The 14,897-nt window shown below is 52.2% G+C and overlaps 1 protein-coding gene across 7 annotated transcripts in view; it reads right to left on the bottom strand.

Moving 5' to 3' along the window:
- Window positions 1–315: 315 nt before the first annotated feature.
- The window catches only part of MFSD11 (major facilitator superfamily domain containing 11), a 38,325-nt gene continuing 23,743 nt past the window's right edge, over window positions 316–14,897 (bottom strand). For 2 of the 7 annotated variants that reach the window (XM_054846697.1, XM_054846696.1), the window contains exons 16-17: window positions 13,569–13,739; window positions 318–6,076 (exon numbers count right to left, since the gene is read on the bottom strand). In XM_054846697.1, the coding sequence (XP_054702672.1) occupies window positions 13,598–13,739 (142 nt within the window). In that variant the 3' untranslated portion in view covers window positions 318–6,076; window positions 13,569–13,597. Of the gene's footprint in view, window positions 6,077–9,937; window positions 12,458–13,568; window positions 13,740–14,897 lie in introns of those variants that run through there. The other 5 variants (XR_008579774.1, XR_008579775.1, XM_054846700.1 and 2 more) reach the window with 5 other exon arrangements.

Below are 14,897 nucleotides of genomic sequence, written 5' to 3'. Positions count from 1 at the left end.
AGAGGGTCTGTGAAGGAAGAAGGCTCTCGACACCTGGTTTCACACCAGCCCTCCATCCCCACCCCGGCAGAGCCCGGCCGGGCTGAAGCCACCTCGGCCGCAGGACCCTGATGTGGTGGGACGGCCGTGGCACGGCGCATGGTGGGTTTTCCCCAGGGTCAGATCCAGCCAAGGGGGAGGGTCCCAGACATGTCCGTTGGGGACGAGCCCTCAGCCAGCCCCAGAGGGCACTTGTCCCCATCCCAGGGGGGATTCCCCTTGCTTCAGGCTCAGGATCTCCCCAGCACGATGGGCATCCAGAAAGGGGCACCACCAGGAACACGCGGTGGCATTCGTGTGACCTGGAGGGACGCTGGTGGGGATGGAAAGCCAACTGGGAACAGGCAGTTCCTCAGGGCGTGATGGTTTGGGTTTTTTCCCTTACATTTACTTACGCACGAGGGAAGAGCGCGCTGCTGGCAGAGCGTGCGTTCCCACATTTACCCACATCAAAGCTGTCTCGGAGCCTGTCTCTTCTGAATTTCCAAAACCAAGAGGAGAAAATCAGAATCAGCAAATCGAGGAGCAATTGGAGCTGTGCTCGGCATTCGCGAGGATTGATAAATCTCCTCCAACACCAGTAAATAACCAGACTTCGCTCCTCGCTTGGAGGAGGGAGCGTCCCCCCCTCCAAACACCTGCAATAAGACACTTCCAATTACTGCTTTGTCTCCTGGAAACTAGTAAATAATTCAAACAAACCCCTTTTTTTCCTTTTGTTTTTCATTTTAATTAATCCACATAGAATTTTGTCCTCCAAACACAATCACAGCAGCACAGGAACAGCAGGTAGAGAATCTCATTACCCAGCTTACCAGCCAGATCCTAGAACCATTATTAATAGAGACTTCACCGCGTGAGGAATTAATAAAACCCGACGGCGAGGGGGAAGGGAACCGCTCCTTCTGGAGCGCATCGCTCTCTCCACCTCGTCCCCAGGATGTCTGATGGTTAGAGGTGCCGGGGGGTCGCCATGCTTTAGGGACAGCCGGCATCCTGCCTCCTGCAGCGCCCGGTTGCTCGGCCCTGCAGCCAAGAGCCACCTTCCCCCGTCAGCGCGTGCGGTCCGGGAGGAGCTGGCGGGTTCAAAGCAAGGCGAGGAGATCAGGAAAGCTGCCTCGGCGCGTGCGGGTCACCGCACCGGCTCTTGCCCAGCCGCTGGCAGGAGGCAGAGTCCAAACGCATGTCCTCACGGTGCTAAGTTAACCTTCCTTTCTCCGTCCCTACACCAGTTACACCAGTACCAGCCGCATCCTCAGACAGTGCCTCAGCACCGGGAATTGCTCTCGTCCGGGGGTGGTGTTACGGAGGTGCAAACGTCCAGGCACTTTAGAGTACTTGTGCTGGGAGGAGAGAACAGGACCGTGTCCCCTGGCACCCCAGCCGTGGGGGGGACCCCCATGCTCAGCTGCTTTGGAAGTTTTGGCTCCTGCCCCCACGCTCACACCCACAAGCTCGCTGTGCTCAGGGCTCTCCTGCAGCGAGCATCCATCCATCCATCCATCCATCCATCCATCCATCCATCCATCCCCAGGTGCTGGGTCTGCTTTCTGGGTGCTCAGCTCCAGTGACCCCACGGGGCGGGTATTTCTGTAAGTGCCCAAAAGAAAACACCTCTGCCTCAGAGCACCCGCTCTACCGATGGGTATTTTTCCCCATGGGGCAGTACTGAATACAGGCATCCACGCGAGGGACACCTTTCTCCGGAGGGATACTGCACGCACAGCACGCTCATGTAACGACTGCCAGCCAGGAAAACGCCAGGATTACCTGCAGTCGCTTGCGCAGACACAAGGCACAGTTGTGGCTGGCCAGCAGCACGCGCTTATTCTGCACTTTCTTCCCTATCCTGCTTCTTTTCTCCTTGGTCCCCCAGAGCTGAGAAGCACCATGTCGGGCGTGCAGGCTGCTGCACTGCAAGGCAGGGAGGTGCAATTCACTTTTAGGCTTGATAGCTTCTCTGCCTTGATCAGCCGCACTTAGACAAACAGCAGTACATCAATAAGCAGCTCTAATTAGAGGTGTTAATAGTGCTGGGAGCTGGGGGAAAGTGCATCGAGGCAGGAGGGAGAACAGTTTCTAATCTAAGGAGAGCGACGGGAGGAGCTGGAAGACCTGGGATGCCCAGGACCTTCCCTTTCTGCTGCATACCCAGTGGGTGGGGCAATCAAGCTCCAGGAGCCCACATGAAATTGCCAGGGAAATATCCCCCGTGCTGATTATCTTGAATAATTTATGTAGATGTTATCATGCATTCATATTTTATGGAAGCCTTGCAAAGCTGTGATCATAGTTATTCACAACCATTTGCTCCACTTCTCCATCAGTGGCGGGTGTGGGGATGAAGCTGGTGTGCAGGTTACACTTTGGGGACCTCAGCTCCCCGTGACACCGGCGACGGGGCACAGAGCAGCATCGGGGCAGCCACATTCCCAGGGCACCAGCCCGGGCTGGATTTTACCCCTCCATCCCAGCATCCACCCCCCCGTAGCTCCAGGGGACAGGCACCCTGGGGCAGAGGGGACACCGACAGTCATGGAGGCAGCACAGCAGCACTGCTCCCACCACGACCCCGCTCCTGCACCCCTCTCTGGCCCCGATCCTGCAAAGCAAAGAGGCTTTATGACCCCCAGGAGGGACGCAGGAAAGGGGCAGCTCCTGCAGCACTGTCCCCTCCGCCCAGGAACTGTCACACAGCGATGCCGAGCAGGACAAACGGACAGGAGCTGCTCCTGGGGGAGCGGGTCCCTCTGTCCCCCATGGGTGGGAAACAGGCTGGGGCGGAGAGAACCCCTGGGGTACCCACTGCCTGACGTGGAGCTGTGCGATCCTGCCAGCTCCAGCGCTTCCACTGCTTTCCCAGCGGCTGTCTCCCTGGAAACTGGAGCCGGTGCCGAGGCGGGAGGCAGGAAGGGGCATCGCTTCCCTTTCGAAAAGGTGGGTGGACGAGCTGTGCAGCAATTCCTTCCAGCAAGAGGGATGGAGGAAAGGCCATGGCTCCTCTGCTGCCCAGCTTGGGCTCCCACTGCTCCGCATCTCCATCTGCTTTGGGGTCGAGGCCACGTGGGGGGTGGCAGTCACCGCGGGAGAAGTAAAGGACTGTGTGGGGAGCAGGAAGAAGAACAGGCAGGTGGTGGATGGGGTGGAGGAGAAAAGAAGGGGAAAATTTGAGGAACCCCAGAGGAGGTACTCAGACCACACTGGAGGAGGATTTGGCCGCAGGGAACCCTGCCAGCACCAGACAGAGCAGAAAGTCAATAATATTAAAGCAAAGATGCTCGATATTTTAATTCCCTGCAGCTCCTTCTCCTCAGAGGACAGTAATGATGACTGAAGCACAAGCAGAAATGAAACAAGAGGCATCTCAGTCCGGTTGTTCAGCCTGAAGAGGCACAAGGAGCACGGCAGACACATGGCTCAGAGGCGGGCAGAGAGGACCAGCACGTGTCCCCAGCCAGCCCTGGTGCCACCCCCTGTGTCACGCATCCCCACAGGGCTGGGAATTGCCACTGGCCCTGCCGCCCCACCACCCCGCCCCGGTTTGCTGTTATTTCTTGCCCTTTGGGGGCACCCTGGGAAGCCTTTGCTCACGCCAGGCTGCCTCTGCCTGCAGCAACTCCCATCTATTTCAATTAGAGAGCCTTCCCCAAAACGGGGCCAGGAACCTGAGCTCCTGCCGGGGGGGATGCAGACGAACGGCCTCTGCCACGCTTGGGGCTGCTGCTCAGAGCCTCATTTATCATTTACCAACAGCACGGGCATGCCCAGCCTCCCCAGCACCGGGCAGGGGACACACAGCACCCCGCCACCAGCCGGGGTTAATCAGGTTTGGCCCCTGCCAACAACATCTTGCAGCCCGTGGAAGGAGCACGCCGCGTATCCGAAGGCAAGCAGGAGCCTGGGGAACTCACCCAGAGCTGAGTTTCCTCCGGGAGCTCGCATCAAGCTCAGTTAGAGCACTAGTGATTTATTAGGAGAGCTACTCCTCGGAGCAGCTGGGAGCAGTAAGGCTGTAGTACCAGCATCTGCTTCACCAGGGAGGGGCCAGGAACAACACATGGGGGAATTTATGGGGCAAAACCTGCTGGTTTAGCACAGGGTGTACAGGTGGGGTGACTCTTGGGGCTGGCTGGGGCAGGAGAGGTGCCACCAAGGCCAAAGGGTCCCTGGGCGATGAGCCGTGGGTGGCAGGGATCCCACCTCCCTGCGCACGCTGCAAAGCAGGTACCAGCAAGTGGAGAAACAGAGGAGGCAAGAGGACCACAGCTCAGCTGCGGACAGACGACCGAGCCTTTTATCCTTTCTAGGGAAACAGTTTCTCCAGTTTTTGTCTGAAACAGCCAATCAAACCCAAACAGTTGCATCCAACTGCGGGGAGGGGGGGGAATCCAGGTCTATTAAAAATGATGAAAGACACCTTGACAGTGTCCTTTTAATGTAATTAAAAGCCTATTTAGAGGCATGCCAAATGTTTGCTAATTAAACAAGCGCCTTCATTCTGTAGCCATAATGAAAAAAGTAATTGTGATACTTTTAGCAAATCCCAGTTTTTTTAAAAAAAATAATTACTTTATAGAAAATGAGTTACTAAATTAAACCATTCTTTACTCGCTGTTATTTTCACTCCTTTGCTCATTTTGTGCAGCAAGTTGAATCCTGAAATTACCTGGGACAGATTTTTATTTTGAATAATGACTATTTCAAAGGAAATAGGAATAGAGAAAGAAGTAGGAACCGTTAGCAGGTTCCCAAACCCTAACATGTGGCCAGTGGGCAAAGCGCAATGGGGTTGACACAGATCGAAATGTGCCCATGTGGCTGTACGCCTGGTGCACTCGTGACAGATCTCCAACAAACCGTCCCACTACTGCTCCATCGCTACCACCTGGACAGATGAGGGCCACCAAGGGAGGCAAAGCTTCTGCAGCTTGGGCACAAGGGGTCATAGAATCACAGACTGGTTTGGGTTGGAAGGGACCTTTAAAGGTCATCTTGTCCAATGCCCCTGCAATGAGCATGGATCAGCCCCCTGAGCCAGATTGCCATGTTGCTCATGGAGTCAGCCATAAACCACACTGAGCACCTGAGGATGAGAGAGGTGGTAGAGCCTTCATCCTTGGAGATATCCAAAAGCCAGCTGGACATAGTCCTGGGCAACCTGCTGTGGGTGGACCTGCTTGAGCAGAGGGTCAGATCAGATGACCTCCAGAGGTCTCTGCCAACCTCAGGCAGTCTGGGATTCTGTGATGTCCAACCCGAGGAGCAGGAGGGCAGGAAAGATGGTCTTGTAGGAAGGACAAAGCTGCACACCACAGCCCTGCCTGCAAATCTCAGCTCCGCACTCAAACGCCATCGAGAAGTCAGGTAATACCTTTGTGCCCTACCTGCAAAACAGGGTCCTCAGCTTAGACTGTGAATTCCCCCAAGGCAGGAACTTCTCCTTGGTGAGCATCTACAGAGACCTGACGTGCTGGAGCTGCGCACCCCAGGCTGCCGCTGCTCCCCTCCGAACGGGTCTGAGCTCAAACACAGAGGGAGGTGGAAAGGAACCAAGCACTCCCACCCATGCCATTAATAAAAACCCATCACAAGAGTTTCCCCTCTGTCTCCTCCTCCTGCAGACAAAATCTCAAAAGCAACCCTGACCAAGAAAGGGCTCTTATTTCTGGACAGGAGCCCACAGCACTAAATTGAACATGGCTCTATAAACCACCCAGCGCTTATTTTTCAGCTAAGGTGCAGGCGTGAGCTTCCACTCATCAGCTCTACCTGGCTTTTTCCCCGAGAGGAGACACAGACTTCGAACACAAGCCCACTAATCGAAGATGACACCAGGCTGAATCTAGAGAGAGGCGAGCGAAGGGGCGGCGGTGACCAAGCATCTGTGCAGGCAGGCAGCGGATGGCTGGCTCCCAGTTGTCGGGCTGCAGGGGCCTTTGATAGCAGATGGAGAGTCTGATTGCATTTGCTGATAATGGATTAGGAGGCTTATCTTTGATCTCGACTTTCTCCTGGTTAGCAGATTTCTTGAGGGGCTCTGTGGGGAGGTGTTACAAGAGATTTATTAACAAGATGAACTGCAATGCCAGGAAAAGCTACTTCTGCAAAATGCACTTTCCCTCTCACGCATGCACAGGCTTAAACCCGCCCTCCACTTGAACACACTCAGCATCTTTCCTCCTCGGGGAACTTGAGCAGCTCTGCTCCTTCCCTCGCGGTGGGCTGGCAGACATTCACTGATGCTATGGGAAGCCGCTGCAGCCCTTGCCCAGCCATCCAACAGCCTCCGAAATATCCTTATTTGCCAACAACGGCACATGAAAGCACCTTAAACGTTAGGCACCCAGGGCAGAAGAAACTGTAGGCAGAGGGAACTGTGTCCCCCGTGTCCTCAGCACCGTCACAGCCTTTCCCTGGGGCCAAACTCCTCTCAGCTGCTCTTGCAATGGGACACGGGATCCCGGCTCTTCCCAGGGCCGGGGACACAGGCAGCACCTAAAAAGATGTCCTGATAAGGTGAAGAATTGGTTTTAACGCCCACGAGGTTTTCAGGAGCTGGGTGTGACTGGCAGGTCAGCCTCTCAGCTCATCGTCCACGGAGAAGGCGGGTGCTCCCCACTTACCTTACGCAGCCCCCATAAATAACCGAGCGCTGCCAGCAGCATCGCCTGCTCCCAGCTGCCCCTCGAGCTGCGGGGAAGCAGCAGACACCCAGTCCCCTCCGAGGCAGAAGGCAGCTTGTTTGGGCTGCCTGAAGTCAGGTATCACATCTGGAAGCCCTGCCTGCCCCCCGGTGTGTCCCACCACAGCCCCAAAGCAGGGCTGTTCCTGCAGACATCGCTCCCAGCCCAGGGAAGAGCTAGCTACTGAAGCTGCATGTTGCTGGCCAGCAAGTCTAAATAATTCATTTTCAAGTGTTTTTTCCTTGAACGTGATCCACCCGGCATGCCTCATGCTGCCCCAGAAGTGGGCTATTTTAGCAACGGTCCCAGCCTGCACGGGAGGAAGCCAAGACCTGCTGTAAGGCACCTGGCTAAGGCCAGCAAAGGAGCCAGGATTAGAAACTCAGAGCTCAGCTCCCCAGACTGCCTCACCTGTACCACACGTGGACATGGCACGAGATGACACTGCTGAACCTTTGAGATGGATGTGACCACAGCTACCTACCAAGCAGTAGCTACAGGGGAAAGAAGGAGCAAGAAAGAGAGATAAAGTGATGGGGGGGGCAGAGGAGAAGCAGGGAAAGTAAAGGAGAGGAAAGCAGGGAAGAAACCCACACGTTCATCACCCCGAGTCCACTTGGGAGTTTTTGCTTGTTTTGTCTACAGGCACAAGTCTTTGCTGCTTTCTGCTGCCAGGGAACAGGGTTGTGCTGTTGGTACTGGCGTCGCTCTCAAGCAGAGCGGTGCAGCCACGTACAACTAGAGCCTGACCTCGGGCTGGACTGTGCAGCATGGCATTTCAGAGAGTATTTGGCTTTGGGGAGCAAAAAAGCAAGCCAGAACCAGTCCTACTCCCTTCCTCCCTTCAGGATGTCCCAGTGCCGCCCCTGGGGCGGCGGCAGGAAGGGGAAGGTGGTGTTGACCATGTGCTTGCTCTGCCTGAGAGCCGCATCCTGAGCTGCCTGCTGCCACTCGGCATGTCCCATCCTGGCCAGCACAGTTTACCCCTACTCCCTTCCAAAGTGAACACAACAGGTGAAAATAAAGCAGAAACCGCACCTGGATGGATTCTGGATTTTTCTCTCTCAGCAATTCTCATCAGCTGTGGTTTCTCTGTGCTTTTGGAGTTTGCAGCTGATCTGCAAACCCTTGGCTAGTGAGAGAGCAGAACTCCCCTGTCTGTGCAGTCCACGAACACCTCTGAGTTGATGCAAAGCTAAAGTGCACGTTCATTTTCACTGACAAAACCACCCACAGATCCATAGCATGGCTCTGCACAACAGGACATGCCATTTCACATCAACATAATTATTTGTATTGCAAAAACAGCATTCGGAAAGCCAGGGCCCAGGTTGTACGGACACCGCTCCAAAGAATCGGCAATTCAACTCCACAGTTATTTATTCAGCTCCCTGGTGCTCCTGCAACATGTCTGCACCGCACAGCAGCAGCCAGCCCCAAAGAAGGGTTTCACAGCTGACCCCAACAGCAGCGGAGAGGATTCAGCCAGAACCCAGGTTCCTACAAAAGGATGCGATCAGTGAGCACGAGGGGACAGGGGCAGGAGTCATCCCTAAACAATAAGCAGCCTGCTGCATGTTTAACTGTATGCTTCGCTACAAGCTAAGTAAATTGGCTTTTCTCTGAAACGATGGCCACAGTGCATACTGTGCCTGGAAGCCCGACAGCATCTCAACATCAACGTCCAGGGTGAGCTGCTGAGATTAAACAAACTCAGGTCAGAGCGGTTGTGTTGACTTTTAGCAGCAGCCCGCTTGCTCTCTGAAAATTAACCCCTTATCTTGTAACCTTATCTCCCTGGGGAGTGGTGTTGGACTGGTCCCCGAATGCCATTGCAAAACCAAAGCCCAGATGCAGACCACCAAACCTTATTCTTTCTTTTCTTATCCATGCTGCACATGGGATATTTGCAACAGATGAGGCCCCAGGCAGAGGAGCAGCATGGTAAGTGTGCAGCTCCGACTGCACAGGAGCTATTCCCGCATCTGCCTTTAGACTCAAAGATGAAAAATTAATTCAGCAACCAAACCACAATTCATCGCAGCTGGCTAAGGTCTGCCTTTACAGCTGGGATCCAAGCACAGACACCGCTTAGCCTGGCCAATTTCCTGTGTCGATGCTTCACCCAAGACCCTGGCAGGAGAGACTCATTAATTACAGAGGCTGGAATTGTCTCTCCACTAGATAAGGGGGAAGCCAAAGGCAGGTCAGCAGCTGTATGTGCCCAACAGAGCAATAAACTCTGCCAGCGAGCGCTGCTACAAGCCAGCCCTAGCAGGGCACGACACGAGTGCTGGGTGCTCAGCTAAGCCTGGCCGTGGGCTGCCCCAGTTACAGGTCCAGCTTGGTGGGTGGAAGAACAATGCCTTGGGGAGAAGAGATGCTGCTACATTCAGGACTTCATTGCCAGCTGTAGGCAGCTAGAAAAGGATTCCTTTACCCCCCTCGGGCTCTTAGCACCTGCTTATTCCCACCCACTCATCTGCAGGTGCTTTGCCAAGAAAGTCAGGAGCTCTGCAGAGGCACAGTGCTCCGCAGCCAGCCAGCAGCCACAGGACCAATTCCTGCTGCGCATCCTCACCCCGAAAGCAGGGCAGGTAGGTAGGACCTCACCTCCTGCATCCGAGGCCCAGCACGGACCCTGCAGCTTCACTGCTCCAAGTCTGGCCGCCTGTGCCATCACGCTGGGAGGCTGAAGGTGCTATTGAGGTCACGCACAAACCCCTTTCCCCAGCCAGGCTTCTGATGAATCTGATTTAATGAAACCATTAAATGCAAAAACATCACAAAGTGCCTCCCATTCCACACAATATCCTTGGAGGATAATACTCTGAGGCTCTCACCTTCCTGAGCCAACAGGATGAAGCTGCCACCACACAGAGAGCAGAGGAAGTTTCTGGGATCAACCTCATCCTCAAATGCACATCCAGACTGGCATCCTGTCCACCAATCCCTTCACAGCTGGCCATGAATTTCCCACCAATACATCTCCCCATCCCTTCCTATGTCCCTCTTATGCTCCCCCCTCTCCAAACCTCTCCCCTCAACAGCTAGGAGGACTCACTCCAAAATCCAGCCCTTCCCAGAGGAGAGGAGGTTAGCCCCACACATCTCCCAGTTCCTCTGGATCACTGGTTTCCCACCCAAACTGACCCTGAACCGAAGACCTGCAGCCTCCGCAGCCATTCAAGCAGGGACAGCAGCTCCTGCTGACTCTCAGCTGGAATTCTTCTCCCACCCCATCTGTGATTCCAGGTTTATGCCCTGTGACAACAGGAGAATGGGGCTGCTCAGATTTAGCGCCTCAGAGCAAACATCACTTCATTCCTTTTGCTCCGTAAAAAGCATGCTACAAAGGCCTCAAAAATAAAATAAAAAACACATCTTCCATCTCTGCTGTATAGCATCGAGCACCTTCTTAACAGAGGCGTTGTGGTTTAATGTGGCAGGCAGCTAAAACAACCACACAGCCGTTTGCTCGCTCCCCCCACAGTGGGATGGGGGAGAGAATCAAAAAGAAAAAAGAAAAAAAAAAATAGGGCAAAACTCTTGGGTTGAGATAAAGACAGTTTAATAGGACAAAAAAGGAAGAGAATAATAATAATGATGATAAAAGAATATACAAAACAACTGATGCACAGCACAATTGCTCACCACCCAAACCCAATACTCAGCTAGTTCTCAAGCCAAACCGTCTCCCAGCCAACCCTGCAGTTATATACAGAACATGACGTCATATGGTATGGAATATCCCTTTGGCCAGTTTGGGTCAGCTGTCCTGGCTGTGTCCCTTTCCAGCTTTTTGAGCCCCCCCACCTTCACACTGGCAGGGCAGCACGAGAAGCTGCAAAGTCCTTGACTGCTCGGCAACAACTAAAAACATCAGCATGTTATCGTTATTCTCATCCTAAACCCAAAACACAGCACTATACCCACTGCTAGAAAGAAAATTATCTCAGCCAAAACCGGAGGGTAATTATAATTATCGACACAGAGGTGAATGCAGAAACACCATCAGAAGAGCCCATACTTGAGAGCAACTGTATCCCACATCCTGAACCACAGAGCATCCATCGTGTTCTGGCTGCTTCAGGAGGATGCAAGAAACCCTTTGCAAACACACAAGACAACCTGCCCTCAATCAAGCCTGTTCCTGGTTTCTAGTACTTAGAAATTGGCTTAAATCCCCCAACACAAGGTCTAAGAGCCCTTCTGCTATTTCTGCGGTCATTAATTATGACAACTAGGTCTATCAGGGTTTTACATGCTGGAAGTGGTGCAGGTACAACAGCTAATTAGCATTACACACACCTATCACCTCTCAGTGCCCACAACCTCCCATCCCAGCCACAGCTCTGCAGAAAGAGTTGCTACAGAGAAGAGAGAAGGAGAAAGGGGGGAAAAAAAAAATAAAATTGTCTTGGCTCGCAGCCCAAACCTTTCTCTTTTTAAGATGCATTTCAAGAATCTGCTGGCTGGTAACCTGCTCAAGTTACAAGGGAGGCTGCTTGTCAAAAGCTGACCTGAGCTGGATTTAATTGAAAGCCAGTTTCTGGCGGTGGGAGCGAGATCGGAAAGGGCACCTTGGGGAGGCTCTGCACAGAGTGGGAGGACAGGAGCAACGCGAGCAGAGAGCACCCTCTGCAGCTACACCGAGGAGAGCCAGACCCCGGATTTGGAGAGTCTGGGTTCTTTGGGTTGGAGACCCCCGGGCTGCTTCCCTCAGCTCCTGCCTGTTAAATCGGTTTGCTTTGCACTCAGCATGCACCGAGCTTTCTGCAGGGTTCATCAGAGGGCAACGCACCGCTCGCATACAGCCCAGGCACCGAGAGCGCCCGAGTCAAGCCAGCAAGACCCAAAGGTCTGTCTCACAGCGCCTGGGTGCAGAAACCCATTTCAAGGTGTTTCTCTGCAGAGGTTTTCCCACAGCGCTGCCAAACAGATACAGTGCATTTCTCTCTGCTCTCCCGAACCACAGAGCTTCCTCCCCTCTGGCCAAACGCCCACCCTTCTCATCAGCAGTCGGGCCAGCAGAACTAGGATGAGCCAGCCAGGGACGAGCTGGTGTCTCGCCAAGGCTCTGCTGCTGCAGGTCCTCAAACAGCTTCACAAGCCAGCGAGTCCCTCGAGCGCTTGCAACCTGCCTCTGCTTATCGTTCCAGAAGGGTGTGGGATCACCCCACCTCCCCACCCTCGGGCAGGAAGGCTTGCGTTAAGTTTTTGGACAGTATTTGACATCCTGTATTTTACAGCTACAAGCAGCTCCCAGGAGAGCAGTGCTGTCTGGAGATTTGCACTGGATTACCTGGGAGCAACCAACTGCTAATCCCAGCTCCACCGATGAGGATGCCTGTCGCCTTGGGCATACCACTGCACTTTCCGTTTCAAAATTCTCCTGTTTTGCAATATTTATCTCCTGCATGAAGTTTTTTGGGGGAGGATTTTATTGGCAGAGGAAAAACAAATCAAGTATTTCACAGCAGTACTTTGCAGTAGAAAATATCGAGCAGTCTCTGCATCTAAGTATTATCAATATCCTAAGCCTTTAATTCCACCAGAGACAAAACAAATTCGTTTGAGAGTTTCAGTCAGTGACCCAGGAACATTATCACTCTTACTAAATATAGCCTCTCATGAAAATATTGAACATCAAACTGCGCTTTCGGCTGCTTAGAACTTACCAGGGTATTCTCGCTCCTTTTTTCTGCCCCGCCACCTTAAGAGTTTGTCACTATCTGAAAAAAAGTTTAATTTTTAATGGTGCAACATGACCCTGTGAAGACCTCAGGGCTATTTACAGTCACTGGCCCTTCTCCACTGGAGCCTGACAGGCACTTTCCTTAACTAACAGCATTACACGCCTTGCCTGGATCTCCCTCAGTACAAGGTGTCTCAGCCGGGAAGCATGTCTCGAACACGAAGCTCCAGTGTTGCAGCACTTTACATCTTCCTCCCCTCCCAATCCCTGGGACCGGTGGTTTATTTGTTTGCTGCAGAACATCATAAATATTTTTACCAGCTAGCAAACTTTTAAATCCAATTGCTTTCTGCGTGAAATGAAACCCACTGTGCATAATGCCCTTTCCTTCCCCTACAGTCATTTTTTATGTCTGTATCAAATCACAGCAGCACTAGCGTGAAAGCGCAGGCAGGCGCTGCTCCACACCGACTGACGAACGCCCACCGGGGCACCGAGCACTGTCCTCCGCCACTGACTGTGAAAGGGCAGCAGCACTTCGTGTCTTACCCGCACGTCTGAGAATTTGCAGAATTAAGCTCTTACGAAGTATAATTATTATAATTATGCATAAATGTCATTGAGATCTGCCTATGATTGCTGCTCTATTTCACTCTGCAATGAGGTAAGGATGGCATATGAATATGAACGCTCATTTTTCAGACTCACTCACGCCCGACTTTCTCCAAAACTTCCAATTACAGCACAAGTGCTCATTGTACTGGCGGGTTTAGCATTACCCGCTGCGTGCCCTAACGCGCCAAGGGAGAGCATCAGCCCAACGCCCACGCCGTTAGCCTGCTGCCCCAAAGGCAGAGGAGTCATCCCAGCCCCGCAGGGAGGAAGAGCAGCCACTTTCATCGTGCTGCAAGGCTGGGTCACTTACACAGAAAAAAACCAACAGCTAAATGGAAGTGCCAGCTGAGAAATGTGTTGGGTTTACCCTGTGTCAAGCTGAGCTTAGGAATACACAACAGTGGCCATTTATATCCTATACAGATATTTTATAGGAATATGTATAATGGGAAGAAAGTTTAGAAACTGAAGTCTGCAAATTTCAGATGAGCGCTACAGAGAAATTTCAGCAAGGGAAAAGGCTGAGCACTCACTGCTTATCCTCCGCCTGTGTTTTCCTCCGTCAGTCACTCCGCTTGAACAGGCCAGAGGCGCTCCAGCAGCCTGCGATTCTTTCCGCTGCCTCCTGCGTTTGGCACCGAGCGCCCGGTCCCGTAGCAAAGGGGTACAGCACACAGCCCCAAGCGGCCCCCGCTGGTTTATTGCTACGGAGGAAATAATCAGTCAGCACTGGAGCTGTTAAAACAAAAGCTCGGTACCACGGTTATACTTCTGCGAGCACAAAACAAATAATGATGTATGGTGGTGAGGCTCTTTTAAACAGGTTATTATCTGTGTAATTGTTTTTTTTACAAGGATTAATAATCATAACAAAGTCTGCAGGTCAGGCATTACCGCAAGATGAGTGGCTCTGACAAAAAGCAGTCACCACTGCATTTAGTAAGGATGCTTAATTGAAGCTAATTTTACTAAGTGACCTTAACAAATAGCAATTTCCCTTTAATATGACAGAATGAATGATGTTTTTTCATTTAAGGCACAAAACACCTATTTTTTTCCCCCCCTTCATGATCTAACTTTGAAGTGCCAGCTCCTAAATATCCTTTTATCCAAAGATTCAAAGGGCTGTGCGCCGCAAAAGCTGACCTGCGAGGTTCTTTTCTATTTGTTCACATAAAGGATTTTAGAGTCAGCTATTGAATACAGATTGTCTCTCTCAGAAATCAGAATACCAAGGCCATCCAAAGATCACACTAGCGGAACCACAGCGGATTCTGATGAATCTGCAAATTACCGAATCTCAAGGGAGAAATGCAGCAGGCAAAATTTGCCTCTACTGGTCTTTTTGCACGAGGCACTTGTTACCTTCCCTGGGCTGCTTCAGCTCTGCAATCGGGTTCTTTCACATACAATCCAGCCAAACGACAGCGAAGCTGCTCCCTGCTGCTCCCTCCACGCCCTTTAATCGCAGTAGGAAGCCAAGACTGAATCGTGCCTTTTAGCCATGCAGTTTGACTGGACAATAACCCTCTATATTTAATTCTAGATAAACAGCAAGCTATAATCCACAATTCTGACAAATTTTATAGTCTATCAGATATACAGCACTTAAGCTAGAAGAAAAGTATCCAAAATCATGGGAAAGGATAGTGGAAGAGGAACCCACAAAGAAATAATATCAGACACCCTCCTCTTGCCGAGCAGGTCAGTTTTCGGATGACGGGCTCTCGAACAGGGCAAGGAAAGCAAACAGGCCAGGACTGAAGCAGCCCTCCTGATTTCCCCAATACCTTTCCCTAGCCCATGCCACAACTAGAATTAAGTGGTTCAAAAGAGTTTAGCACTAAACCAAACATTTTCAT

The sequence above is a fragment of the Grus americana genome, chromosome 18 (genome assembly GCF_028858705.1).
Source record: "Grus americana isolate bGruAme1 chromosome 18, bGruAme1.mat, whole genome shotgun sequence".
Lineage (NCBI taxonomy): Eukaryota > Metazoa > Chordata > Aves > Gruiformes > Gruidae > Grus > Grus americana.
This window is presented reverse-complemented; position numbering and strand designations above follow the sequence as displayed.